The 27,292-nt window shown below is 40.7% G+C and overlaps 1 protein-coding gene across 1 annotated transcript; it reads right to left on the reverse strand.

Moving 5' to 3' along the window:
* Window positions 1-27,292, reverse strand: LOC307032985 (fibroblast growth factor 4-like; the record flags this gene model as incomplete). The annotated part of the gene is made up of 3 exons (XM_079671254.1): window positions 1-1,041; window positions 26,009-26,112; window positions 27,013-27,292. The coding sequence occupies 3 exons, from the start codon at window positions 27,290-27,292 to the stop codon at window positions 865-867; spliced, it is 561 nt and encodes a 186-aa protein (XP_079527380.1). The 3' UTR covers window positions 1-864.

Consider the following 27,292-nt stretch of genomic DNA (forward strand, 5'->3'; position numbering starts at 1 on the left):
TAAAATATTCCCTAAGGATTTCCATCTCTTCTTCTTCCAAACTCAGTTTAACATTTGTGCAGAAACAGCTGAATAGTACCAAACAGGAAATACGTGGCGCTGTCGGATGCTGACCAATAATGAAGTGTAATTTATTGACTGGAGGCGAAACAACCAATCACAGCAATGCTACTCCGGCTGGCTCTGTCCAATCAAAAGCAAGAAGTGTTCTCCCTAAAGGAATACCCTTTCCGTAATTTTTGAAATGTTGTTGTGTTTTGTGAAATGCTGTAGTGTTTTGTGAAATGTTGTTTTGACTTGCACTTCAGGGCCACCATATATTTGTACTCCCGGTGGGCTGATTTTGACTACCATGAGCAGTGTTGCAACCATTGGATATTGAAACAATTATTATCTCTACTGTGGACAATTATTTTTCAAATAAATAGACAATCTGTTAAATCCAAATGATCCATAGTCCCCTAAATATTCCAATTCGACCCAAAATGTAACAAAATCAGACACTTTCTGCATTTTTTTTATCCTGAATTGCAAGAAATGGACTCAGCATCCTCAAAACCCCCAACAACCACTCCAAAATTGTCCAAATCAGCAAATAACGCTAATAACGAAGTGATGTTCTGATATGATCTAGCGTGAATATAAAACGTGATTTGGACCCTGATTGTTTTAATCCAGTGTGTGTTGATGCCACATACTGTTGTGTTGTTGGTGAATACTATCAGTTGATGCACAGGGCCACAGTTTCACACTATGGTATGTGGTGTTGGTTGTAAAAGGAGGACATGAGCAGTCTGACAGTGAAATCTGACCAAACAGTGGCCAGACCTCGTTCTGCATTGCTGAGAGTTTTGTTCTCAAATGTCATATCCTGGGAAGGAAGTGTGTCATGGTCATGGTGGGGGTGACCCGGTTGCCCCTCTTGGTTTTGCCGGTCTTGCTGAGGCCGATGTACATGCCAGGGTAAGCCGCTGATTCGTAGGCGTTATAGTTGTTGGCCAGGAGATTCTCCTTGAACTTGCACTCATCGTTGAAATTGCCCTGAGGAAAGGAAAACAGAAAACAGTCATGTATTAGTTCGAACTAGTCACTGTTTAGCTCCTGAAATGTGACAACTTCTTCACTTTATTTTCACATCATGACAGACCAAAATCACAATACACACTAGAGGAAACAATGTGATATTTTCTGTTATTCTTCCCAGTCTAATTATCCTGGTTCCTCATGTCTTGCTTGTTCAATTAGTTTGGAGATATTTAAAACCAAGATAAAGCACACTCAAAGTGAATCTGACAGTGAGGGAATGTTTTCTTGTAATGCTTTAAGTTATTAAAACTGATTAAAACATTTAATTGTTTATTGAATTAAAAAAGGAACATGAACCTCATCCGACTCAGCAGAAATTTGAAGTTAACAGAGGCCAATTAAAATTCTATCTGAAATGAAGGGAATCCTTGTCTCATCTCTAACACCTCCCATCAAACTGGCTTTATTTAAAAGGGAGACTTTACATTATCTATCAGACACATGCAACATCACAGTCATCTTACTTGGAAGATCACAAGATAAGTCTTTGAGCTGATGCTCCAGTGCTTGCATTATGACATCTATACGGTTAGATCTGGAGAAATCACCGGGGAACCATCCTCGTGAGTCACCTTCACCACAGACACTTCACCCCCCCCCCTTTTACATTAATGTTTGCTAATGTAAGGAAACACATCAGCGGCTCGGCAGACTCCCTCACTGAGGCTGGGGGCCTCACCAGCCAAAGGTCAATCTGACACCCCCGACCCGCCCACCTCTGTGTATACAGGCCTGCTGTTACATGAGTAACTGCTGGATGACTAACTGTTGTTTGGATTACGGCTGAGTTAGCCTCATTCAGCGTTCAAAACAATTTTAACTGCAGTGTTTTGGCGCGCGCTGTAATAAAATATTACACCTATAGCTCGGGGCCACAGGAAATGACCTACAATTAACTGTGACATTAATAAACTCAGACAAAAGCAGCCAGCTCAGTGTGTGTACGTCATCAGGTTATTAATAGTTCTTACAGTTATATGTTTCAATTACTGAATTACGGCAGTTCAAATATTATTTCAAAGTCACAAACCCTCAAATTACAACCTGTAGCGAGTAAAACTCTAACACAGAAAAGACCTGTCTATGCTGCCCCAGAACGCCTCGTTGGACATTTTTCTTTTTCCATTTTTTCTCCCTGCGTATAGTGACGTGACCATACCCAGGTCAAAATGGACCAATCAGTGGAGCTCCTCACACACACACACTCACTCAGCCTTATGTATTCTCAGCCGCGGTACTCCGCGGAGTTTCGCCGGCACACATACACTCACTCAGCCTTATCTTTTCTCAATCGCGGCTCCGTGGATCTCCACTCACAGTTCGCCACACACTCACGTGTGTGTGTGCTCAGGCTGAGTTCTGCGGTGTCTCGCTGTCTCGCAGACCCCACGCAGCAACCAGGAAACAACACCAGTAATCCAGCTCACACTGTCCGCTCCTCGAGCCCTGCAACGTCCCGCCAACACGGCACCCAGACCGCACGCAGCATTCTCATCTGTTTGCCATTACTGGTGTCATTTTCTGGTTGCTAACAAACGCCATTGTAACACATAATCACTGATGTTCCGCTGTAACGGTGATGGACTCATCAGAACATAGTGGGCTCCAACAAGCCCTTTAGGACAGAGAGTAAATAAGACACATACTATACAGAGATGCTGTATGAGAAACCAATGTGAGTTTGGAACATTGAACAATGTAAATCTATTCTAGTAGACCTCAACAATGGAATTATGATCAATAGAAATGGTCATGACATGGGACCTTTATACATCAATAGCCTACACACTGATTTTCTGCCTTGCGTTTATTTTAAATGTTGCAGCTTTAAACATTCTGTTGTAGCTGCTGTGCAGCAGGTATTTAGTTTGTTACTATCCACATAATCCCAGATTCACCCTACTCACAGCCAACACCATGATAAAGCACTCTGGTTCAGCTAGTTGAAGTTCCAACTCAGTGGGTTCCTGCCATGCGTTCACAGATGAGACAGGGTAGCAGCCATTAGGGAGATACAGGGATACTGTCGAACAGAGTTTTATTGGATCAACTCCCTCTCATCAACATTCGGGTACATCACTTGTAAAGCTTCTGCTTTTGTTACCTAGGGACTCCGGGTGTAAATTAGCATTTTTGCTAACTCTAACATGTTCACATCTTGTATTTTTTTCATTTAGTGCTCTGTCCCTTTCACATAAATAGGCCTACATGTGAACTTTAGTTGTCCACACATTTTATACAGTGTTCATTTAAAAACAACCAATCAAAATCATGTAAGGCAATCATGTAAGGCAAATGCAAGGTAAATATGAACTATATGCTTATTTCAAACTTTATTAATGGATTCAGGAAACTTTATTCAGAATCAGAGGTGGCAAAAGTACACACTCTTTTTACTTAATTAGAAGTACAGATACTTGTGTAAACAAATACTTTGGTAAAAGTAGAAGTACTGATTCAACAAAGCACAGTCTCTGAAATGTACTCACAGAAAAAAGTAAAAAGTAACTTTTAAACTGGCTGTTTTTGTGGAAAGCTAACTGAACCATACATCATATTAATATAATATAATATTAATATAAGTGAAAAGGAGCTTAATTTCAACTTTTATTACTGCCATTCTGAATGTATTCAGCGTGAACAACAAAAACAGTAGGCTACCTGTATTTGCTGTCGCCAACATTGTAGATGGGTTACTTTGCCTTAATATAGGCCTAAACAAATCAAACTAAAAATGATCGTAGTGAATTAGCCACACATCATTTTTGCACCCACAACTTCAAACATCTCCCTTAAGTAAGGACATGGATGCGGGATGTCTTGCTGGTGGTCTGATGAATCGCCTCCGTCGATGTTATCTTCATTTTCAGTCATCTCGCTGACTGTACTAGCGATACTCTTGGACATTATGCCGTTAGACCTTTCTCCCTTAACGTCTCTGCCTAGCTGTTTCGTCATACGTCTTTTATGTTGTTTTCATCTGTTGTGCATGATCTGCACACCATGGGCCTTCCTTATTTCTCTAATTTCCCCTCCTCGACTCCTCGAATCCTCCTGTAGTGACCCGGAAATGGTTTTCGGCGCGCCATGTTGAAGGACATCTAATTTCTTGAAATGCACATTGAGGACCGAGGATCGAGCGTCGAGGAGGCTCTCTGGAGGAGCTTTAATCAAGGATACACTGATAGGTCCTCCACGGCTCTTCCGTGGATGCATTTCCGGAAACAGTGATGTTTAAAAGAGTCGTGACGCACGGCCGGACTTATCTCAGCCAATGACAGCTCTGCATGCATCCCCTGGATATTATTGTATTAACTGCTTTCATCGCGATGCGATGTTTACACTGAGAACAGCTGTGAGGTCCGTGCAGAAAGCAGAGCAGTGTGTATAATATATATCACTCAGTATAACAGGCCTACTCTCTTTATTTGCTTTAGTTTAGTAGATATCTACAAAGAAAGAGTCAATATTTGTCTAAAACCATTTAGTGCTTCACATAATAAAATACACAACTGCTGTATCCTGATATTATATGCTTTAGGAGCTGTAGGTGCGTGTTGTACAGTGTGTTGGTGCGTGTGGTACAGTGTGTGTGTGCGTAGATGCGGCGGACATACAGGTTTCAGTTGGTTTGGTGTCCTATGCTTACTTTTAATACTTGTAAATAAAACTTTTGGCCCGTTTGCTCTCATACTTGTTTGATTCTGAAATTGTATATATTTATATAAATGTATGTGTGTGTGTATGTCCGCATCTGTAGCCTGTTATTGTCTCATTATACCACACTGTGAAGGAATTAAAAGTAAATATATCTCCATCAGACAGAGGGCTGTGCCTCCTCTCATCAATAATGGACGTCTCTTTAAAGTGACAGCTCAGAGGAGAGGATTTCTCATTTCTCTAACCGCCTGCTGCTTCCCCTCCTCTCTCCTCGGTTCCCCTCCTCGGCTCCTCTGCTCGCATCTCCTGTGGGCGGGACTAAGACACAAGGATAGGAGTCGAGGATAGGAGTCGAGGAGGGGTAATTTGTGAAATGAGAAAGGTCCCATGGCTCGTCTTCTCTACGTGTTATTGTCACAGTCATTTAGTTTTAAATAAGTTTTGATGTCGGGGAAGGACCGCAATGATGCAAAATAAAAATAATTGATAATTCACCTCGCATGTATTCAAACGAAAGTAACGAGCCTGTTTTGAAAATGTAAGAAGTAAAAAGTACAGATATTTGTGTCAAAATGTAGGGAGTAAAAGTAAAAAGTCGTCAGAAAAATAAATACTTAAAGATGGGTAGGTAAGTTTGAGAAACCGGCTTGAGAGATACACTTTTTGTTATATTCCATGGAATGCTCTTAAAGATCCCATGTCATGGCCATTTCCACTGATCATAATTCCATTGTTGAGGTATACTAAAATAGATTTATACTGTACAATTTTCCAAACTCACATTGGTTTCGCATACAGCATCTCTGTAAAGTATGTGTATTCACCGGTATTCACTCTCTGCCCTAAACCAGTGCTTGCATTATGACAGATCTGCCCCCCCCCCTCCCTGTGAGCCCAGTGTGCTCCGATTGGTCAGCTCGGCCACTCTGTTCTGATTAGTCAACCACCAGAGAGGCTCCGCCCATGTCTAACACAGTGTTTTTTCGGTTCTGAGCGGAGCATCAGTTTTTGTATAAGCTAACCTACGTTTGCTAGTTGTTCAGTGTAATATACCAACCTACTATGAACGAAAGCTAGTGGTTCATATTAGGCTAGCAATAACGTGTTTACAATTGCAATCTGCTACGTGTCGGTCATTCTTTTTAGCTTGCATAAAAACAATGTTTTTCCTAGCATGTCTAGCTATAGGTAGCCTTGTTGTTTAGCTTTGACGCATACATGCTAGGAAAGCCAACTATAATGTAATTAAGTTTTGCGACTGACCGTACGGTAAATCACCCGGAGTATACTGTATATGAGTATTTCGTGTGTGAATGCAGACATTTTCGTGCTATGAGAAACATGTAAGGCCATCTGCTGACATTGTAGTTGATATATGTAAACGCTAGCAACTTTGTTAGCCCAGTTAGCGCTGTGTCAATGGTTTGTTCTGTGTAATAAAACCACTATGAACAAAAGCTAGTGGTTCATATTAGACTAGGAAGAACATGTTTACAATTGCAATCTTATACGGGTAGTCTGCTACGTTCGGTCATTCATTGGTCATTTGTCATTGTTCATTCAAGGCATGAAAACAATGTTTTCACCTAGCATGTCTACCTCTCGGTAGCGTCGTTGTTTATCATGGTAGCATACACGCTATGAACGGTAGCTCGGTTAGGAACGCCAACTATAATGTACTGACCGTAGAGTAAATCACCCGGAGTATACTGTCTATGAGTATTTTGTGTGTGAATGCAGACATTCTCCTGCTATGGGAAACATGTAAGGCCATCTGCTGACATTGTTGTTGATATATGTAAACGCTAGTAACTTCGTTAGCCCAGTTAGCACTGTTTTGAACTGAACCTGAGATTCCAACAGTATATATGCTTGGCTGGCATAGGGTGCGTCATAGCTCTGGGCATGGCTACTGGGTATCCAGACGTCACGATGCCCAGGAAGAACATGAGAAACGAGGCGTTTTGGGGAGGTCTTTTCTGTGTTAGGGTTGTACTCCCTACAGGGTGTACTATGAGGGTTTTTGACTCTTCAGACCATTTACATGCATAAAAACCTTCATAACACACAAGGGGACGGGTAATAACCGGAAAAGCATGACATGGGACCTTTAACATCCCGATAGCAATGAATATCTTAAGTGCTTTGACAAAAAATGTAATATGTGGAAGCCGTAGTACTGTAAAAAGCACGACCAATCATCTGAGCCGGCCCGGCTAAAATAACTGGATGGCCTACCTGCCTGTCAGCCTTCCATCTGTGCACAAACTTATCTCGTGCCCTCATTGGTCATGTGGGTGTTCGTGTGTGTTGGAGGAGGAGCTCTGTACGGAAGTGGCAGATTTTTTCCGGTTGTGTATTTTCAAATTCTAGCGCTCTCGAGCTGGTTTCTCCAAAATTGCCAACCCCACATTTAAGTAAACTTAACTTAAGTAACAAAGTATTTCTACTTCTGTTCAGAATGAATGTCTTGTTGTGAGCCACTCAGTTTTTAAGGTTCTAGGGCTTTTCAACCTTGCATGCTAATGATTCTACTATTTTCAAGTTTTTATCCTCAGTTTCTTATTAAACCTGTCTTTAAGGTGATATTTATTTAACAGTTACCATCTGGTTACCCCAATGCATGTACATAATAGGTGTTAATAGATATAGTCAGGGGTGCACATAACTGGTACGCAGGTACGCATGCGCGGCACAAAACTAAATTGCGTAACGTCCCTTGTGTCACTATCTCAAAATACATATTTAGTCTACACGTGTTTCTTGTCAACACTGAATGGAGTAAACTACAAGACATGTCAAAAATAAACAAAGACATTAAGCAGCTACGTTGCCGTTTCGCTCCCTGCAAAGGATCTTCTGACTTTCTATGACTGATTGAACTGGAGCTGGGTGAGCCGCGCCGGACATAACCGACGGACCTGTGAGGCTATCACTTGAAGACAGAGTTGTTCACCGTGTGCACAGACAGGGTTAACGTCGGTATGAGCAACAGAATTGTGTCAAAACTCCGCCAACTGGCTGCAGTGGGAGACTCCCCTGTGCACATTCTGTTCCCCGCGCACACACTGGAGAACTGCGCAAAATCAGCTGATCACACCGTTCACGCTCTGTGTGTCACTACCCGATCCGTCCCCCTGCCCGAGCCGTACTGCGCATGTGCGAGATGGTCCACCATATTGGACAACTCCGGACGGCAACCCAAGATGGACAATTGACACAGTGGCTTTTAGCAAAGCTCAAAAGGGAAACTCGAGAGAGATGAGTTATTGTTATTACAACGTGAGTTCACGATTATTTAACAACTCTTTTTATTGGGTCATTTTATTTGGGGTTAAGTACATTGTCAGAATAAGTGAGAAATGAATTTAACTTCTGTTAGACAGCCATATGCCATACATTTGTGCACACATTCACAGTAAATATTTATTCAGTATGATAGCTGTCTAACAGAAGTTAAATTAATTTCTCACTTATTCTGACAATGTAGTTAACCCCAAATAAAAGAACCCCATAAAAAGAGTTGTTAAATAATAGTGAAGTCACGTTGTAATAGCAATAACTCATCTCTCTCTCGTTTTATTTTTGAGCTTTGCTAAAAGCCACTGTGTCAAGTGTCCATCTTGGGTTGCCGTCCGGAGTTCTCCAATATGGCGGACCATCTCGCACATGCGCATTACCGATCGGGCATGGGCACAGATCGGGTAGTGACACTGTGGTCAAGCTGCTGCAGTTTTATTTACAAATAAATTGAGTAAAACACACAGTTGCAAACTTACTTAGGGTGTTAATGGAAGAGTTTGAAATACGACAGAGGTGGAAGAAGTACTCAGATCTTGTCTAGGAATAATACTCTGTTACAGTAAAAGTCCTGCATTCAAAATATTACTCAAGTAAAATTAGAAAAGTATTATCAAAATATAAGTACCAAAAGTAAAAGTAGTCATTGTGCAGATTGGTCCAATTCAGAATAATATATATGATGTTTTTTATAATGATTGATCATTAAAGTGTTCTCAAAGCTGAGGTGCAGCTAGTTTGAATAGCCGCGTTCACATCGGAGTACTTTTCCCACTTTAGTTCCGATATAGTTCCGAAATGTCGCGTTCACACCAAAAAGAGCTGGAACTAAAATTAGTTCATGAGAACCTTTTTACCCCCTTTTCCGTCCCTGCTAGAGAGCAGGGACTCTCATGCGGCTCTCTTGTGAGAAAAGAGCTATATTTCTGATTGGCTGGGCGGATTGCAAACCACGCCCCGTAAAACAAAAAAAAAGTGTTGTGAAGCCACCATTTTATTAGCATTAGCCCAGCGCAGAAACGCAGAGAGACTAACTTATGGCAACACAAAATAAAACATGGGAGCGGTGGAGATGAGGAGGTGTCGGCGTTCTGGCGATTTACTCGGAAGGCTTCAGTAGAAGCTGCTGGGAGTCCCAGCAGCTTCTACTGAAGCCAGTCCCCAACAACCGGGGACTTCCGGCCGGGTATTTTGGGCGGCAGTATACGCCGTGAAGTTGTTTGCGGCCTGCCAGTAAACCCAAAACAGAAGAAGAAGAAGAAGTGACGTCAGCGGCTTCATTTGCCTAATCCACCCCCAGGGACTTATTCCGGTGTGAACGCGATTTGTACTTAGTTCATCAGAACTGAAGAGTTCTGATGAACTAAGTTCTCATGAACCTTTGTGGGAAAAGCACTGCGGTGTGAATGCGCCTAAAGAGTTTGTATACTGCAGGGTAGCTTGTGAATTTACTCCAGGTGGAATTAAAGTCTGATTTAAGACTTGATTATATTTCATATCATTAATCCAGATCTGTAAAGTAACTAAAGGTATTAAATACATGTAATGGAGTAATAGTACACAATTCACTTGTGAACTGTAGTGGAGTAGAAGTACAAAGTAGCATCAAAGTCAACTAAAGTACAAATATCTCAAAATTGTACTTAAGTACAGTACTTGAATAAGTGTACTTAGTAACTTCCCACATCTGAAATCAGATATGACTTCAAGTCATGTGATAATTTCTTAGTATTTGATCCTTCAACTTGGCCTCAGGAAATGCAAGGAGGACTTCACAGTTTTGGCAACAAGTTTTGGAGAAAGTAAATCGGAGGCTTAAAAAGAGACAGGGAGGTGCATCTTCGTCATCTTCATCATCTAGCATGCAAGAAGTGTAAAGAGAGGACAGTGAAGGAGACACTGAGGAGGACCACACTTCGTGGTGAGTACCAAACGCTGTCTTCTGGTACTCATCTGAGTAACTCACTAAAAAAGTTATGTGCACCCCTGGATATAGTACACAGACCGATTCATTCCGTTTTTTGTTGGGGCGGATTGGCCATCTGTGTGTTCTGGAGAAATCTTTCTAACGTCATAATTTAGGGTTCATTCACACCTAATAGTCCGCTCTCTGGTGCGCACAAGACCACAGTTTGTTACATTGTTTCATTTTTCAGAAGGTTCGGATTGCGTTCACACGGGCAAAACTCAAACGGACTATAAACTTTAAACACAAGTCATGTGCTCGGAAATGCTGTTCAACCATTGGTCAGACATTAAGGGGGTGAAAACGCAAATCCCGGCAATTTCTAGTGGATCCTCCGCCATGGAGCATCGGCACTTTCGGCAGGTTATTCTCATGCTGCTGTTAATCTGGAGATCAACAGACACTAGCGGCTCGGCTTATGATTATATAATCACACAACGTCCGTTAAAAAACATTATTACATGGCTTTGTTGAATACTCGATTCTGATTGGTCAATTCAGAACACGTGACACGTTGTTAATCCAGAACAGACAGAGCGCTGTCAAGGATTTATTGACCGTTGTTAAGGACGCTCACATCTGCACAAAGAAGTCCGTTTGATTTAACTGTATACAGTTTGTCTGAAAAGCAAACTGCATGCAGTTTGCAAGCAACGATGTTTTCAAATCTGTAATCAAAAAGCTCCTCAAAAACGCTATTGAAGCAGTTCCTGCTGTTGCTACGTTAGTTCCAGTGTTGGGTGTAACGCGTTACAAAAGTAACGGAGTTACAGTAATATATTACTTTTTGCTGTAACGAAGTAATGTAACGCATTACTAATGAAATTTGGGTAATATATTACCCGTTACAATGCTCAGTAACGCAGTTACAACTGATTTTAACCCGAAATTAAATGGTGTTTTGTTTTTTAAAAATGTTCTAACATAGCGAGACATTCCGACACCGGACAAATTGTGCGGGTAGATTAGTAAACCTGGTGTTTACCCTTCAGGCTTCGCGTCGAGATCTTCGGGGAAGTTGAACGTTATGCAACCATTCAAAAAAGAGAACGTAGCGAAAAATACAAACAACAAATTGTGTCAGGTGCACGTGACCTGCTCCGCTGCGCGTGCATCATTTCCAAAGTGCTTCCACAGCAGTGACACACATCTGATCTGTGGATAATCATTTATACGAAAATGGTCAAAGCAACCATCACTAAACGCCAGCAACACTGCATCTACTGCAGACAGTAGCAACAGGTCAGATGCGGACATCACGTTACCCTCCGTTGTGGACACTAGCTTACTCCCGCCTGACTCGCCAGCCCCGGAGCAGCAGTCTTCGTCGCCCGAAACTACGCCGCCCCTCTGCGGCCCGCAGGTGCCAGGTATATTTAAACAACTACCCGCCTGTACAGTGGGGTAAGGCGGTCATTTTGCAGCTTGTGGTATAAAAATAGACAATGGCTAGAATATTCATGTGAAAATAGTACCATATTCTGACATGCCTGTAGAAATGTTGGGTCAAAAATAATGCATACAATAGCACAGATGCCTTCACCACGAATCGCTACAAAAATATCTCATATCCTAAGCTTATTATCAACGAGCTGATGTTGCAGCTGAAATGTTCTCCAGGTCACAAAGTCAACCTCACATGATGATGTGATACCAGTTTTCAAGCACAGTAAATATTCTCTTCCCAGCGTATATGATGGGACCAAGGGGATGATGTAGTAGGCTACATGGTTTTAATAATACTTTTGCCTTTCAATGTTTGCCATTTCAAACCATGAGCATGGTTTAAATAATATTTGCCTTGATTTACAATATGTTAACCTTCATTATAGTCCTTGACAGCGGTTTGTACTGCTGTATTAACAACGTGTCACATGTTAAGAATTTACAATCAGAATGGAGTATTCCACTAAGCCGTGTAATACAAGTTGTTAGTAGCCTTAAGGGCCTACACAGTTGTTATGCTATACCACATTGCCCTTCACTGGATGCCTAATGAGCTTCACTAAACTACATTTTAGCATTAAAAATACCTAGCTATTCTTTTGCGGTTATTTTGGTGAAAGTAACTAAAAAGTAACTAAAGTAGTGTAACTCATTACATTTCAGAGACAGTAATATTGTAATGTAACTTATTACTTTCTAAAGAGAGTAATAAGTAATATGTAATATATTACATTTTGGAAGTAACTTGCCCAACACTGGTTAGTTCAAACAGTAACAACGGACTATTTTTCTTAGCGGATGCATGTCAATTTAAATTAATACATACAACTATTTTTTAAATCAATAAAATCATTTTCTAAATCCACAAAAGCATTTCAATTAATATTGGGAGTCATGTCGTTACTTTGTTGAGAATGTGGCCATGTAATAAGCGGGATAATGTGCCCCGACTCAGTCATTATGGGGAAAAGAACACCTTCATGCCGATCTAGATCCCTCCGCTTCGTTGATGAAGATATCCGCGTTCTTGTGACACGTAAATACTGCGCTTCCTATGTTTTGGTGCGGACTGCGTTCACACCAGCAATGAACCGCTCCAGAGTTCGCAAGCAAGCGGTCCATCTATTTTAGCGGACCAGAGTCCGGTTGTTTAGTTCACTTAAGAGGTCTCGGACTGTGTTCACACCGACCCAAATGAACCGCACCAAGCGGCTAAACGCACCAGGGTTGGATTCATCCGGACTATACAAGGCAGGTGTGAACGCACCCTAGTTGCGCTGACAGGCGACAGAGGGCCACAGTTTCCCCGCAGTGAGGCTCCGGCGCTAACAGTTCACGAGCGTGCTGGGTCAGGGTCCAGGGCAGTGTTAATTTCGTCAACGAAAACTATGACGAAAAATGTTTATCAACGACCTTTTTTACATGACTAGAGACGATGACGAGCTAAAAATAGATTCTAATAAAAACGATGCCGAAATGTATTTTTTGTTTTCGTTAACGAGACGAGACGGGACTAAGGTGTAAATGGTGGACTATCGGACATTCAAAATGCAGGATATTTTCCCCCAATTGTCCGTCAAAATGCATCTTACGTTTCTAATTTGCAATATCATTATTTCCGCTCTCTTCACTCCAGAAGAGCGATCTCCCTGGGTGTTTCTCAATGTCGAGTACGCTTGCTTGGTAGCACATGTCTTCCGAGCGTCTTGCTTCAGAAGCGAGTCAAACGAAGTACGCCGGGCTCGGTAGAATTCCAAGTATGCTGGACATTGGAACAGTACTTCGGCGGCATTCGATGACGTAGTATATGATGACGTTGATATAGTGGCTCTGGAGCAGCTTTACTCGAGATTGAGCAACACCCCCTGTGTCTGGTCTGTGTGGGGGGGCGAGGCACACAGAGATCTGCCGGGGACGGAGCGTTCAAAGGTATAGAGACACTCTACAAGGCTCGATGTGGACAAAGCTCGTTTACCATTAGTGTTTTCGCGTGAAGCACTTTGACACGAGCAGTCTGTCTAAACAGCTGGCCAAAAAGCATCTTATTCAGATGGAGAAATGCACAATTTCCGACTTCCTTAACTCGTAGCTCTGTTGCCCCAATTACTAGTAACGTTATCACATAAGGTGCGCAGAGGTGGGAGAAGTACTCAGATCTTGTAGTTAAAGGGGACCTATCATGCAAAATGCACTTTTGTACGTCTTTTATACATGAATATGTGTCCCCGGTGTGTCAGGGAACTCACCAAGTGTCAGAAAACACAACCCTCTCCCTTTTCCTCCATACACAAATCTCTAAAAATGGGGTTGCAACAGATCTGATACAGACTGATACAGATTTGAAAATTCTCTGACGTCAGGAACGAGGAGCTCCGCCTATATGACCAACTCTCCACCTATCAGGGGAATGTGGGGTTGGGCTACAAATGCAGGATCTGTTTGGTATTTTGGAAAAAAAACTATATTTATATACTTTATATAGGTATAGCCTACAATATATTGTTCAAATATAGCATGATAGCTCCACTTTAAGTAAAAAAGTACCGGGCTGAAGTCAAATAGTCCATTTAGCTTAGGAACCTTCCTAACAGAGTGAAATGACCCGGAAGTCCCTCAGTATCAGCCATGATAAGTGCCAATTCGAATACTCTAGATCAGGGATGCCCACACTTTTTTGGCTGGTGAGCTACTTTTGAAATGACCAGCTCACCGAGGTCTAGCAACCAAAAATAAAATACCAAATTGCAAGGGTTTCTGAATAACACGTTTTATTTATACATGGGATAACTACAATAGGGCTGCAACAAACGACTAATTTGATAATCGATTAACCTATCGATTAATGAAACGATTAATCGACTATTCAGACTATTACTGTATGCCTTTTACAATTTCTCAAACGCTCTTATTTAGCCATCAACTTTTAGATTTAGCTTGAGGTTGTTTTAGGCATGTGGAAACTAACAATGAAGACAATAAAGATGAATACTTGATTCAAAAATACATATATTATTAAATGAACTTCACAAATTGTGAACAAAATTAACATTGCTTTTTATTTAAATTAAATAAATAATATTTCACATCGAAAGAAACAACCATGTTTTAACAAATCGTATTAAATAATGTGATGACAGAACTGTAAACAGAAAAGCTGAAACTTTAACAAAATAAAGAGTAACTCTGTTACCTCCAGTGTTGTGCTAGTTACTGAAAACCAGTTACTAGTTACCATTACTAGTTACTTCATTTAAAAAGTAACTCAGTTACTTTACTGATTACTTACACCAAAAAGTAATGCGTTAATGTGAACAGTAACAAGTGTCTCTATACCTTTGAACGCTCCGTCCTCGGCAGATCTCTCGTTAATGTGAACAGTAACGCATTAGTTACTTAAAAAAAGGGCTCCCATTAGTGCCCTTATAACCTTCATTTCAGTACTGTTATTGCATTGGAGAATAATACAATCTGTTGATCAAGAAATAGCAATAGAAATAGTAGAAATAGCCTGCATGTGTTCTACAACATACCGTGCAATGGCTTTATCAACTTTTCCCTGGCTAGCAGTCCCTCGGTTAAAATCCAGCCGCTGTTGCTCAGGTGGAGGTGGAGTGGCGTCGGATGAGTCTGGGGCCGTTTCTCAATCGCGAGTACACATGCTGCAGAGCAACTTTTTCAAGTATACTACGTCATAGAGTAGCGCAGAATGCTGGGCATTTAACATGCATTTAAACAGTCCTTCGGCGCCACTCGATGATGTAGTATACTTGAAATAGTTGCTCTGCTGCAGCTTTACATACGATTGAGAAATGGCCACCGTCTGTGGTCTTAGCTACTAGCTTCATCCCAGCTAGTTGTTTCTGCAGATGTTTCAACAGATTTGAATTGCTGTTTTGGGCAGTAGATAGGATCTTTGACCCGTCAAGACGCAACTTACATTTAACTAAAACGTTATTTTCTTTGTGCTCGACAAAAGTGAAATAGTGAGAATATCTCCAGGCGGAGAAACTCGACTTGAGCTCCGCCGCCGCCATGATAGTCTTGTTAGTAAACACAAACACGCCCACAGCGCATCTCCACATGTGACACAGGAAGTATCTAACAGGGTTCCCGCGGGGTCTGAAAAGTCATAAAAAGTCTTAAATTTGATGATCTGAATTTAAGGCCTTAAAAAGGTCTTAAATATGACCAAAAATATAAGAAAGGTCTTAAATGTGATTTAGAAGGTCTTAAAAAGGATCGGATTTGAAAGGTACTTCTGTGTTGCGATAGCATCTAAATGTGTTTTGGGGGAAATGTCCGGGCTGCAAAGTAACCAGTACGGTAATAACCTTTCAGTTCCCCCCAACAATTTGTATTTAATTAAATCAACATGGAACCAGTAATCACTAGCTTTGTTTCCCCCGGCCCCTTATCTGAGAACACCCAGCTAGTAACCTAGCAACCAAGCTTCAGCTAGCGGCAGTCAGAAACTCATGTATCTTCGAATCTACTTACAAATGAATATGGGGAAGTGTAAGTTCAACCGTATTTGGTTGGAAAACATCTAATTTAGTGCTTGGTTGAAACCAGTGGAGGGGAACGTGTTTGAAGCCCGCTGCGCCTTTTGCAAAAGAAATAAGCGTTTGTTTTGCTAATGCAGCGTTAGCTAGTGCAGCAGCTCCCGCAACGAGACCGGGGGACCTCCGGGCGACGTTTGGGTCTACGTCAACCCTAAAAGCGGAGGTGCTGTAGACACTAAATACCGTAGCTAAACACCAATCATACAACACAGTGGCGGCTGGTGGAAAATATTTTTGGCAGAAATGACCCCTTAAATTGGGACTTCTGGTGATGTAATGGCCCCATAAAATCGTGATTCTAGGGCCAGGAACAACCAGGCTGAGTCGGGCTGAGTATGCTAAACTAACTGCGGTCAAGCCAGCCTCCACTCGGGAAAACCTAGTCAAGCCAGCCCTCACGTGATATTGCGGTGCGCGAATATCCTATGCATTACAGTAGAGTAAAAAAAAATCATCCCTGTGTGTTTAGATGAGAATAAAACAAAAAGTGTCCAGTATCAAAGACTCATTTCACTTCAGGGTGATAGCAGGACATCCCATCTAGTCACTCAGAAAAAATCAGGACATTCTGATGTAGAGTTTCAAAATAAAAGACCTTTGAAATCTCTATTGTATGAGCTATCATCCCTGTTTTTAGATGAGAATAAAACAAAGACTGTCCAGTATCATAGATCCATCTCACTCCAGGGTGATAGCAGGACACCCCATCTAGTCACTCAGAAAGAATCAGGACATTCTGATGTACAGTTTCAAAAATAAAAGGCCTTTGAAGTCTCATATATGAGCTATCATCCCTGTCCCCAAAGGTCTTTTATTTTGAAACTGTACATCAGAATGTCCTGATTTTTTCTAAGTGACGACATGGGGTGTCCTGCTATCACCATGGAGTGAGATGTATCTATGATACTGGACAGTTTTTGTTTTATTCTCATCTAAAAACAGGGATGATAGCTCATATATGAGACTTCAAAGGTCTTTTATTTTGAAACTGTACATCAGAATGTCCTGATTTTTTCTGAGTGACTATATGGGGTGTCCTGCTTTCACCCTGGAGTGAGATGGATCTATGATACTGGACAGTTTTTGTTTTATTCTCATCTAAAAACAGGGATGATAGCTCATATATGAGACTTCAAAGGTCTTTTATTTTGAAACTGTACATCAGAATGTCCTGATTTTTTCTGAGTGACTAGATGGGGTGTCCTGCTATCAACCTGGAGTGGGATGGATCTATGATACTGGACAGTTTTTGTTTTACTCTCATCTAAACACAGAGGGAGGATTATTTTTGACTCTACCGTAATGCATAGGATATTCGCGCACCGCAATATCACGTGAGGGCTGGCTTGACTAGGTTTTTCCGAGTGGAGGCTGGCTTGACCGCAGTCTAAACTAGAGAGAGAATCGCTGTCAAGGGGGCTACAACTACAACAAGATGAACATATTTGACCGTGATTTAATTGTAATACACGTTTCAAAATGATGCCGAAGTAACAACATACTGATACCGGATAGTAAAAACCATGAATTAAGGCTTTGACAAGTCTGCAGACAGACGGCAGGCGAAAAACCTTTTAAAATGCGTGTTTTCTAATGGAGATTTGGCTAAGCTAACGTTGTAAATGCTCCGACCGTCCACACTCTCAACAACAGCCTATACAGACATAAATAAACCAGCGACTGTATTCGCCATGACACAGACAGTATGTGGTTTTTACTTGTTTAACTTTTATCTAGTTTCTGAACAGATATGAAGAGCTGTGAGCTCTGAGTGCTAAGAGCTAACGGCTGTGTTGTTTTTCTGGGGAGCTCATTGAAGATGACGTCACGGCTCCGCCTACACTGCATTACTATAGATACTACCCCAGTTCCTCACGAGTCTAAAAAACAACTCACGTCAACGCACGTAAGCAACGTGGGCGCCAACGTGAGCGCTCTCGTAACCAAAATATTTGACGGCGCTGATTGGCTGAAATTATGTTTCGGCGGCACAGTTTACTATTGATACTTTTGCAACGTGCTGGTTGCTGCTGTTTGGCTCGGGGGCAGCGCCCCGTAATGATAAACTAATGCCAAGGGCAAGGCCAAGCAGGAAACATGTGACTTATCAGTAACTTTAGACTTCGTATTTTAAACAAGAAATATATATATTTCTTTTTATTTAAAAAAAAATAAAAAAATAAAAAAATAAAAAAATTGTATGTGCGAAGAGGTGGGGCGGCGTCCCTAGCGCCCCTATGGGCCGGCCGCCACTGATACAACAGCAACGATGAAATAGTGTAGCCACACACACACACACACACACACACACACACACACACACACACACACACACACACACACACACACACACACACACACACACACACACACACACACACACACACACACACACACACACACACACACACACACACACACACACACACACACACACACACACACACACACACACACACTATGCTGCTCGATTATGGCAATAATCACGATTATGTTGGTCAATAATTAATATCATGATTATCAAATACGATTATTCATTGACTTTGAAAACATCCATTTATTGAACTTTAAAACAAATAATAATTTGAACAGTATATCTTTAACTGTTGATTACCCTGAACGTATAATTCAACTGAAAAACCAATAAATTAATTAATTAAATAAATGATACATTTAAATAAATAACATCAAAATAATAAATAGAAATAAACAAGATCAACAAATATTTTGGAGCGCACTTCCACAAGCTACTGAACATATATAAATATGATAAATAAATCAGACTAAAATTAATTAACCTAGCAAAGCAAAATAATCGTTTTTTTCGATTATGTTGTTTTCGTAATTGTGGCAGGCCAAAATCGTAATTGCGATTAAAATACGATTAATTGCACAGCCCTAACACACACACACACACACACACACACACACACACACACACACACACACACACACACACACACACACACACACACACACACACACACACACACACACACACACACACACACACACACACACACACACACACACACACACACACACACACATTTTGTCTAACACGCTAACACAGTTCTGTGTGCTGTTATGTTCAGTCATCGTTCTTATGTTGAACATGAATGCATTTACTTTGTAAGTAATTATGGGACGTATTTCTTCTTTCATAGCAATTTTCCTTCATACTTTATTGCCATGAAATAGGTCTTAAATTCTATTCAAAGTGGTCTTAAAAAGTCGATGAGTTGGCGAAATCTGCAGGAACCCTGATCTAAGTACATTTACTCAAGTACTGTACTTAAGTACAGTTATCATCTCTGTTCGCCTCGCTGTTGGCGCCGCTCACCAACATCTGGGAGCCGAGACTATATAAAAAAAATAACGGAGTAACGCACCATGTAGTAACGGTAACTGAGTTACTGAATTTAAAAAATAATGCGTTGGAGCACTAGTTACTGCCAAAAATAACGGCGTTACAGTAACTAGTCCCAACACTGGTTACCTCTAATCATTAACCCATGTTTGTATAATTGAGTTAACTCTGTGTGTTGCTGCTAGCATACATAACACCTGACGTGGAAACGTAAGGAATGGGGGGGATACAGAGCTACTAGAAAGACAGTCGAACCCGGTGTATTCCTCCGTCTGAATGTGGTGCACTTTTGCTAAATGTTTAGACAAATTGCTCGTGTTACCGCCCTTACATGCTAAACACTCTTGGCAACGAGCATTGTCCACCTCAAGACGGGTAACATTTAACCACACCTTGGAGCGCTTCTCTCTGCCATCTCCCCGCCGTGTGTTGCTGCATGTAGCAGCCGAGTGTGTGTAAACTGCCCCGCCCCCTCGCACACAGACGGGAGAGAGATCTTGTCTGGATTGAAAAGATCGAAAATACACCGGCCAAGGGAGGAGGGATCAAAACCTGTTTTGTCTATTTTAACAGAGCTGGATTTGTTTTATTTATGAATGACTCGCGATCCACCAGCATTGCCCCCGCGGTCGTAGCATGAAGCTGCAGCGTCGGAGACTGCACTCTCAGGACCGCACTCCCACGACCCTAGTTTTTCATGACGCTGTCACCTAGCGAGCAGGAGACAACGCGTTGCATCCTGTTTCCCGGGTAGCAGTTCTCTTCCCTCCCTTCAATCTAACCCTTCCCTTCCCCCCATCCTAACCCTAACCACTCCCTACCTTTTTACCTAATCCTAATCTTCCTTCCTCCCTGACAAACCTAAACCCCAAAACCTCAATGTTTCAATGTTGATATGACGTAATTTAAATTAAGCACAGGGTTTTAATTTAAAGCAGTTTTATTCTGAAAAACACGGAAGTTCACACTAACTATTAACTTAACTTAATTCTTCATTTCCGGTTAGCATTAGCATGTGGCTAACGTTTTGAAAACCGTGAATGACATGTGATGTTGTACACTAAACACACTGGGATTAACACTCATTTATTGACGCTGAAATAACGTTTCATCAGAATTATATATATATAAAAAATATAACATATATGTTACTTTATATATACAGTCTATGGTCAGTAGACAACACAATGTCTACTTTTGCGGTGATCCAATCCGCTAGGTGGCGATGTGCAAAACAACTAGGGTCGTGGGAGTGCGGTCCTGAGAGTGCAGCCTCCGACGCTGCAGCTTCATAGTATTGCGGTCGACCGCGGTCACCTCTGCTCTAGATTATAGGAAAGGAGGTTTCAAACTTCCTTTATAACCTCCTTTAGCTTAGGAACCACTGGACCGTTACGGTGCTTATTAAGCTTTTTAAAACATATGTGGTAACTTGCCAAAGTGCTTTGTTTTCAGTATTATAATCCAAAAGAGAAATATGAACGTTAGTTTTTAATGAAATTATCAAATAAAGTCAACATTTCACAGTGTTTACTGAGCGGTTTGGGGTTTGTTCAACTTTTAAAAAGATGTTTGAATGGTGATGTACACAGTGATTGATGTTAAGGACTAACGTTTATAATAAATACATTTGTATTGATTTTAAGATATTTTCATAGTTCATACAATCATACGTATTGGGATAATTTGTAGTAATGTGGACCGGAGGGAGAGGGTGACGAGCAAAACGATTATAGGTCTGAGTTACTCCAATCTATCTATTTTGAGTTTGTTTAATGAAAAATATATATGTTTTGAACTGAACATATTTATATCTAATAGAACCAACATATAACTATGTGATTTTAAATTAACATGATTTGTTTACGTTGATGCAAGGGGTGAAACATAATTGGATTTAATTATACTAGCTAAAAAGCATGGATTTTAAATTAGCAAGATTCACTTAGTTTGACCTGACGTGAATGGAATGCATTGGTTTAATAACACCTGCTAGTTTGAGACGCATGACGTCATAATCCCACACCCATAGACTGTACACCAGGGCTATTCAACTACACATTCAGTTGGGCCAGATTTTATAACTACAAAATTCAGCTGGGCCAGACATTCAGCGGCCTGTAAAAATCGGGTAGTGACACATTTTAAACCAACACATATTACTGCGATGAAAAACATGCAATTTTTATTCATTGTTCATCTAACAAAGGTAGGTCAAAAAGTGCATAAAAACACAACAAATTAGCATTAATTTAACAGAATCTGAAAAAAAAGTGCACAGTTGTAGCATTACATTTGTTTGCTTTAGAAGTCAAATATTCAGGATTTTCTTTTTGAACCAGGCACATCACAAAGTGCATTTACTGAATACAATAATAGCAGTCTTAATAAATCTGCTCACATACAAAAAAAAAAGCTTAAGACCTCCAATGCAACACAAAGAGGTAGTACTGTTGCAATATTTTTTCACTTTTCAAGTAATAACAAAAAAATCATACGTTTTGGTCACATTTGTCCCAGACACATTACAAAGTGCACTTAAATGAATACAGAAAGAACTGTCAAACACTTCAGTTCACAAACCCATAACAAGGGATACGGGTAACTATATGAATGAATACTACACTACACGTCTACTATAGTAAACTACTCTAGGTGCTTACTATCACCTCATTTGTGATTTGTCATCGCTGACTTTCTCAATGGGAGAAGGGACATTTTTTGTTTTGAACAAGAGCAGTGATTTTTGGCTAATAGGATGTCAATGCAATCCTAAGACATTGGTGAAGAGTGCTGTCAGTCAGGGAGCAGCGAGTGCTACTTTTGATTGAGTTCATGTGTGAAAAGCTTGATTCACATGTGTATGTTGATCCAAACATACTGAGCACACAGATCGCTACTTTCTGAACGTTAGGGAACTGCTGTTTTTTGACATCAATCCACAACTTTGCTGGCCCGTTAGTGCGCTGCATGTCAATAAGTTCCAGTGTATATTTCCCCTTGTCGATGCAGGGGACCACTTCCTTTGCTCTGGTTGATACGTCCCCCTCTATTGCAACAGTGAAGGGGTCTCTGGCAAAGCCCATCATCACGTCTGTGGGCAGAGCAAGTCCATCCAATCGACCGGCAAAGTTCTCTTTCAACCTCGCAAGGAAATCTGTCATCACATCCGTGATTTGTGCCGGAGATGTGATGTGTTTGGGGAGCGTCGGAAAATGCAGCATCCGACCCGTGCTCAAGTCGGTAGCGAAAAGGTCCAGCTTGACTTGGATCTGCTCCACCAGATCAATTACCTTTTTGTCTCTGTTTACGCTTCAGAGTTGAGAAGGGACATGTTTTAGAGTTGCTATCATAGGACCACCGTTACTAGCACCACTAGATGCACTTTCAAAAAGCGTGCTGCGTTGTGGTTTGGTGGTTTCTATGCAACGCGGAGTGTTGTGTTCATGGTCTGTACTAGTGTAGGAATTTGGCTACGGGAGGCTGGGCCACTCGGGAGTTGGTTCTGGGCCGCATCCGGCCCGCGGGCCGCCAGTTGAATAGGCCTGCTGTACACCATGGGAGACGACCCCCATGCATGTGGTAAGTAGTCCTATCTAGATTAATTAATGTATTGATGAGGTCTACAAATATGAAACATCGTTGGTATGAGGTAATATTATACACCTACCGTGAATATTGACCCGTGAAGTCAGCTAAATTGATGTTAAAGTGTTTCACAACTAGCGGCTAGCTAGCTAGCTTCTTGGCATATCGTGCACGGTGCCTTGCTGCCATGCACTCTAAAACGCCATATTTCCATTTTTGATCCAAATCAAAAGAGGTCATAGTGCCTGCACGTTGTATCAATTAGAAATAATAATACAACACTAGATTTATGTAAGGGCTAGTGGAGCAATAACTACTGGAATGCATGGGTGTAGTGCTGCTGGGGGGGGGGGGCTCGTGAACTGTAGCGCCGTGTTATGCATGCCCACTGCACCTCGCGGGAGACATTTGCTATTTTAAGGAAAATGTCTGATACCCTTTGAATGACATTTTTGATAACATTTGAAGTACATTTTTGATAACATTTGAAGTACATTGAAGTACATTTTTGATACCGTTTAATGTACATTTTTGATACCATTTGTGAAGTTCTTTTTTATAATGTGTTTTAATCAGTCAATGTTAGAAAGAAAATGTTAACTTCTCACTTTGTTCTAATAAAGGTTTTTATTAGCACAATTGTGTTTCTGTGACTTAATGGTTCTGTTAGACTAAATTTAGTGTTATCAGCATATTATAATTATGTGACAAAATTCCATGCAATTGGATTAAATAGAACCAACATCGTAAACACATGTTAGTTAAGCTAAAGTAAAATATATCAACCTGAAGTATTAATTTTACATTGGATGAATGAGATAAACATGTGTTGGGTTAACTAAAGTAAATGATGTCAACCTGAAGCATTCATTTTACATTGGATGAATGAGATAAACATGTGTTGGGTTAACAACAGTGAATCATGTATTATGAACATATTTCATTTAAATTAGAGGAACATAATGTAATTGCGTGGAATTTTGTCACGTAATTAAATCATTTTGGTTTAACAAATCATTTTTTTGAGTGTACGTTTCACTTTCCTTTTTTATTTAAATTCCAACTTTGGTCATGAAGAATATGTTTCTCTGTTGTCCACGTTCATAAAACATAAAGCAACAGCATCAGAGCACGGTGCAGAGTCTCTAGATGATTTTACAGTAGTCCCTCGTTCTTATTATACATCCATGTTGTAGTCCGCTGTATAGAGATCTGTAGTTTCCATAGTTTCCCCACAGCAGCAGATGCACATTCATGACGTCCACTGCCTCATCATAAACACGTCGGATAGTGAAAGTGCAGTCGGATTCTCTAAAGTACCGCAGTCTCTTCTCCTAATTCCTTTTGAATTCTCCTATCGACTATCCCTTAACCCTGTGACGTTTCACTCAGAGGTCAAGGAATAGACGATAGGGTTGGACGTTAGGAGCTGATTTTTGGATTATCCGACCGCAACCCCAGAGTGTAGGAATACTCTGTTACAGTAAAAGTACTGCTTTCAAAATGTTACTCAAGTCAAAGTAGAAAAGTATTAGCATCAGAATATAATAAAAGTAACTTGTGCAGATTGGTCCATTTCAGAATAATATGATATGTTTTATAATGATTGATCATGAAAGTGTTCTCAAAGCTGCTAAAGGTGCAGCTAGTTTGAATGACTTTGTATACTGCAGGGTAGCTTGTGAATTTACTCCAGGTGGAACTAAAGTCTGATTTAACACTTGATTATGTTTCACATCATTAATACACATCTGCAAAGTAACTAAAGGTATTCAATAAATGTAGTGGAGTAAAAGTACATCATTTACCTATGAACTGTAGTGGAGTAGAAGTACTAAGTAGCAAAATACTTAAATACTCCAGTTAAGTGCAAGGACCTCAACATTTTACTCAATTAGGCTACAGTACAATATAATAACATAATTATATATATTTTATTTATAACTTATATAAATACGACTGAATTAGTTTAAAGAGAGAAAACATTTTGACTAAAATGTAAAGATTTTTCATCGACTGGACTAAAACGTTTTGAGTTTTCGTCGACTAAAACTAGACTAAAACTAATTAATTAACTAATAACCATTTCCGTTTAAAGACTAAATCAAAAATAGCTGCCAAAATTAACACTGGTCCAGGGCTGTTTTTCAGTCCCGGTCCGCCCCTGCCAGGCTCCATTTAAAATCACGACGTGAGTTGTTGAGTTAGGAGGGACTTTATAAAGTTTAAAGAAGGTTGTCTAGTCTATTCACCAACAAAGTTTGAGTTTTTTAGACCAGTTTAACCTTTATTTGAGATAAATTTGAAAGAGATTTCAACCCCGTGCCCCCCTCAACTGAGCTCCAGTACATGGGTTGTTGTCACACGCACTTATTTCTTACTGAAGGCCCATATCATTCATAACCTATTATTCATTTTCATCTCTGTTGAATAAATTACATTGTAGCTTTCATAGACCAAATATGAGGTATTATTAGTTGCCAAAGGTGTGTCACCTTCAACTGTCTCCCTTTTCATTGCAAAGAAAAACATCTTGATTGATTGGGCTTTTACACAAAATATCTTCAGCATAATGTTGTTTAGAGCTGTACATTATGACAGCATCATGATGGGATAGTTTTCGCTGAATGTGTGCTCTCTGTTTGGGAAGCACATCTCTCACGTCATAAAGATAATGCCAGATTATTTCAGCTGCAGTAAACTGCGTCAGCTCCCATCGCTGCTCTGGATACTACATTAACCATTACATTACAACGGATTCCCACATGATGTGCCATAGGGGCGCTACGAGTCGGCCACGCGTTAACTGCGTCATCTGCGGGGGATTTCTTTTCAGCCAAGAGTTTCCCGATGACCCAGCAGGGACCCCCATTGACCATTGAAGAGAGAAAGATAAAGTGCTGCAATGATCTGGTACACCCAAGCACAACTGCTACAGTACTCAGATGTGCCGTAACCAGCTACTAGTTAGAACTTGCATAACTTTAAAAACAGTGGTTATGGAGAAAAAAAGTCCGAACCGGTTCTTACCGAGCCGTAGAGCTTCCCTTTGTCGCTCATAGCGATGAAGAGGCCGCTCCTCACTCCAAAAAGAGTCAGCACTCCTCTCTCCACCGGGGACAATTCCAGAAGGCCTGGGATGAAACAGAAATGATAAAGGGCATCTTAAAGAGAAAGCCGAACAACATGATGCTCACTATGATTATTTCAGAATTGTTATATAGATTCAAAAAACTATTTTGGAAGTTTAAACAACCCAGAATAATGTTCTTATTCATCAGCTTAAAATGCAGGGCTTGAAAGGACTGTGGCTCACTTATGTGTTGCACTTCTAACTGAACACATTTACCTTCTAAAGGCCAAACCACTTAGAGAGTGTTCTTAGAGGTACTTAACTTCTGCTGGACTCAACAAATGTATCACACTGAGTCCAAGACACGCACGTCTTTCTGTCCAAATCTATCGACTATCTGGCTCGCTGAGTGAATCAGAATCAACTCAGTCAGCGGTTGAATTCAAACAAATATCACACAGAGTTTATAATGTAAACTCATAAGGTTTTACTAAGTTATTTAACTGAATGTCAGATGATTTAACAGAAATCTGAAACCGAAATCTGTAAAAACTAGAATTTTGGCAAGGAAACGTAGTACCTATAATAATAATAATACTAATAATAATAATAATAATAACAGGAGGAGATTTAGGAAAGTAAAATTGATTTCATGTAGCATAGGCTCGTCAAGCCAGAATATCCACAGAGGTAACATCATGATACACATTCTTTACAATGAAACACAACATGAAACCCTTTATATAAAACATCAGAGATTTTGACCAAAAAGTAAGACCCTTTCCCATTGTGCCCAGTGAGCACCTGGTATGCACACACTTTAAACAATCCATACTCATTCGAGTAATTCAAGTAACTCAAGTCTTACTATAGAAAAACTAGGTGAATGTGTGCCGTGTACAGTAACACATGTGTAGCCTGCTTTACATGGATTTGAACAGCAAAATGCAAGGTGACTTACTGTATCTATTTTCATTATGCACTCCTGTGACCTTGCCGTTTGGTAAGACCTGGATGTGGAACCCGATGCCCACGTTACAGTACAGCCTCCTCAGTCTCTTTATCCCCAGAAGGTACTCTCCATCTCCAGCCATATCCTCCCTCTTCTCCCAGGAGCGCACCAGCGGCCCGGCGCTCCGGAGGCTCTGTCTCCTGCTGCTGATGACCGGGAGAGGAGCGAAGGAGCTGCACAGCAGGATCCCGTGCAGGAGCAGAGGCAGCCTGGACCTGGATGATGACAT

This window comes from Notothenia rossii (genome assembly GCF_949606895.1).
Source record: "Notothenia rossii genome assembly, chromosome: 3".
Classification (NCBI taxonomy): domain Eukaryota; kingdom Metazoa; phylum Chordata; class Actinopteri; order Perciformes; family Nototheniidae; genus Notothenia; species Notothenia rossii.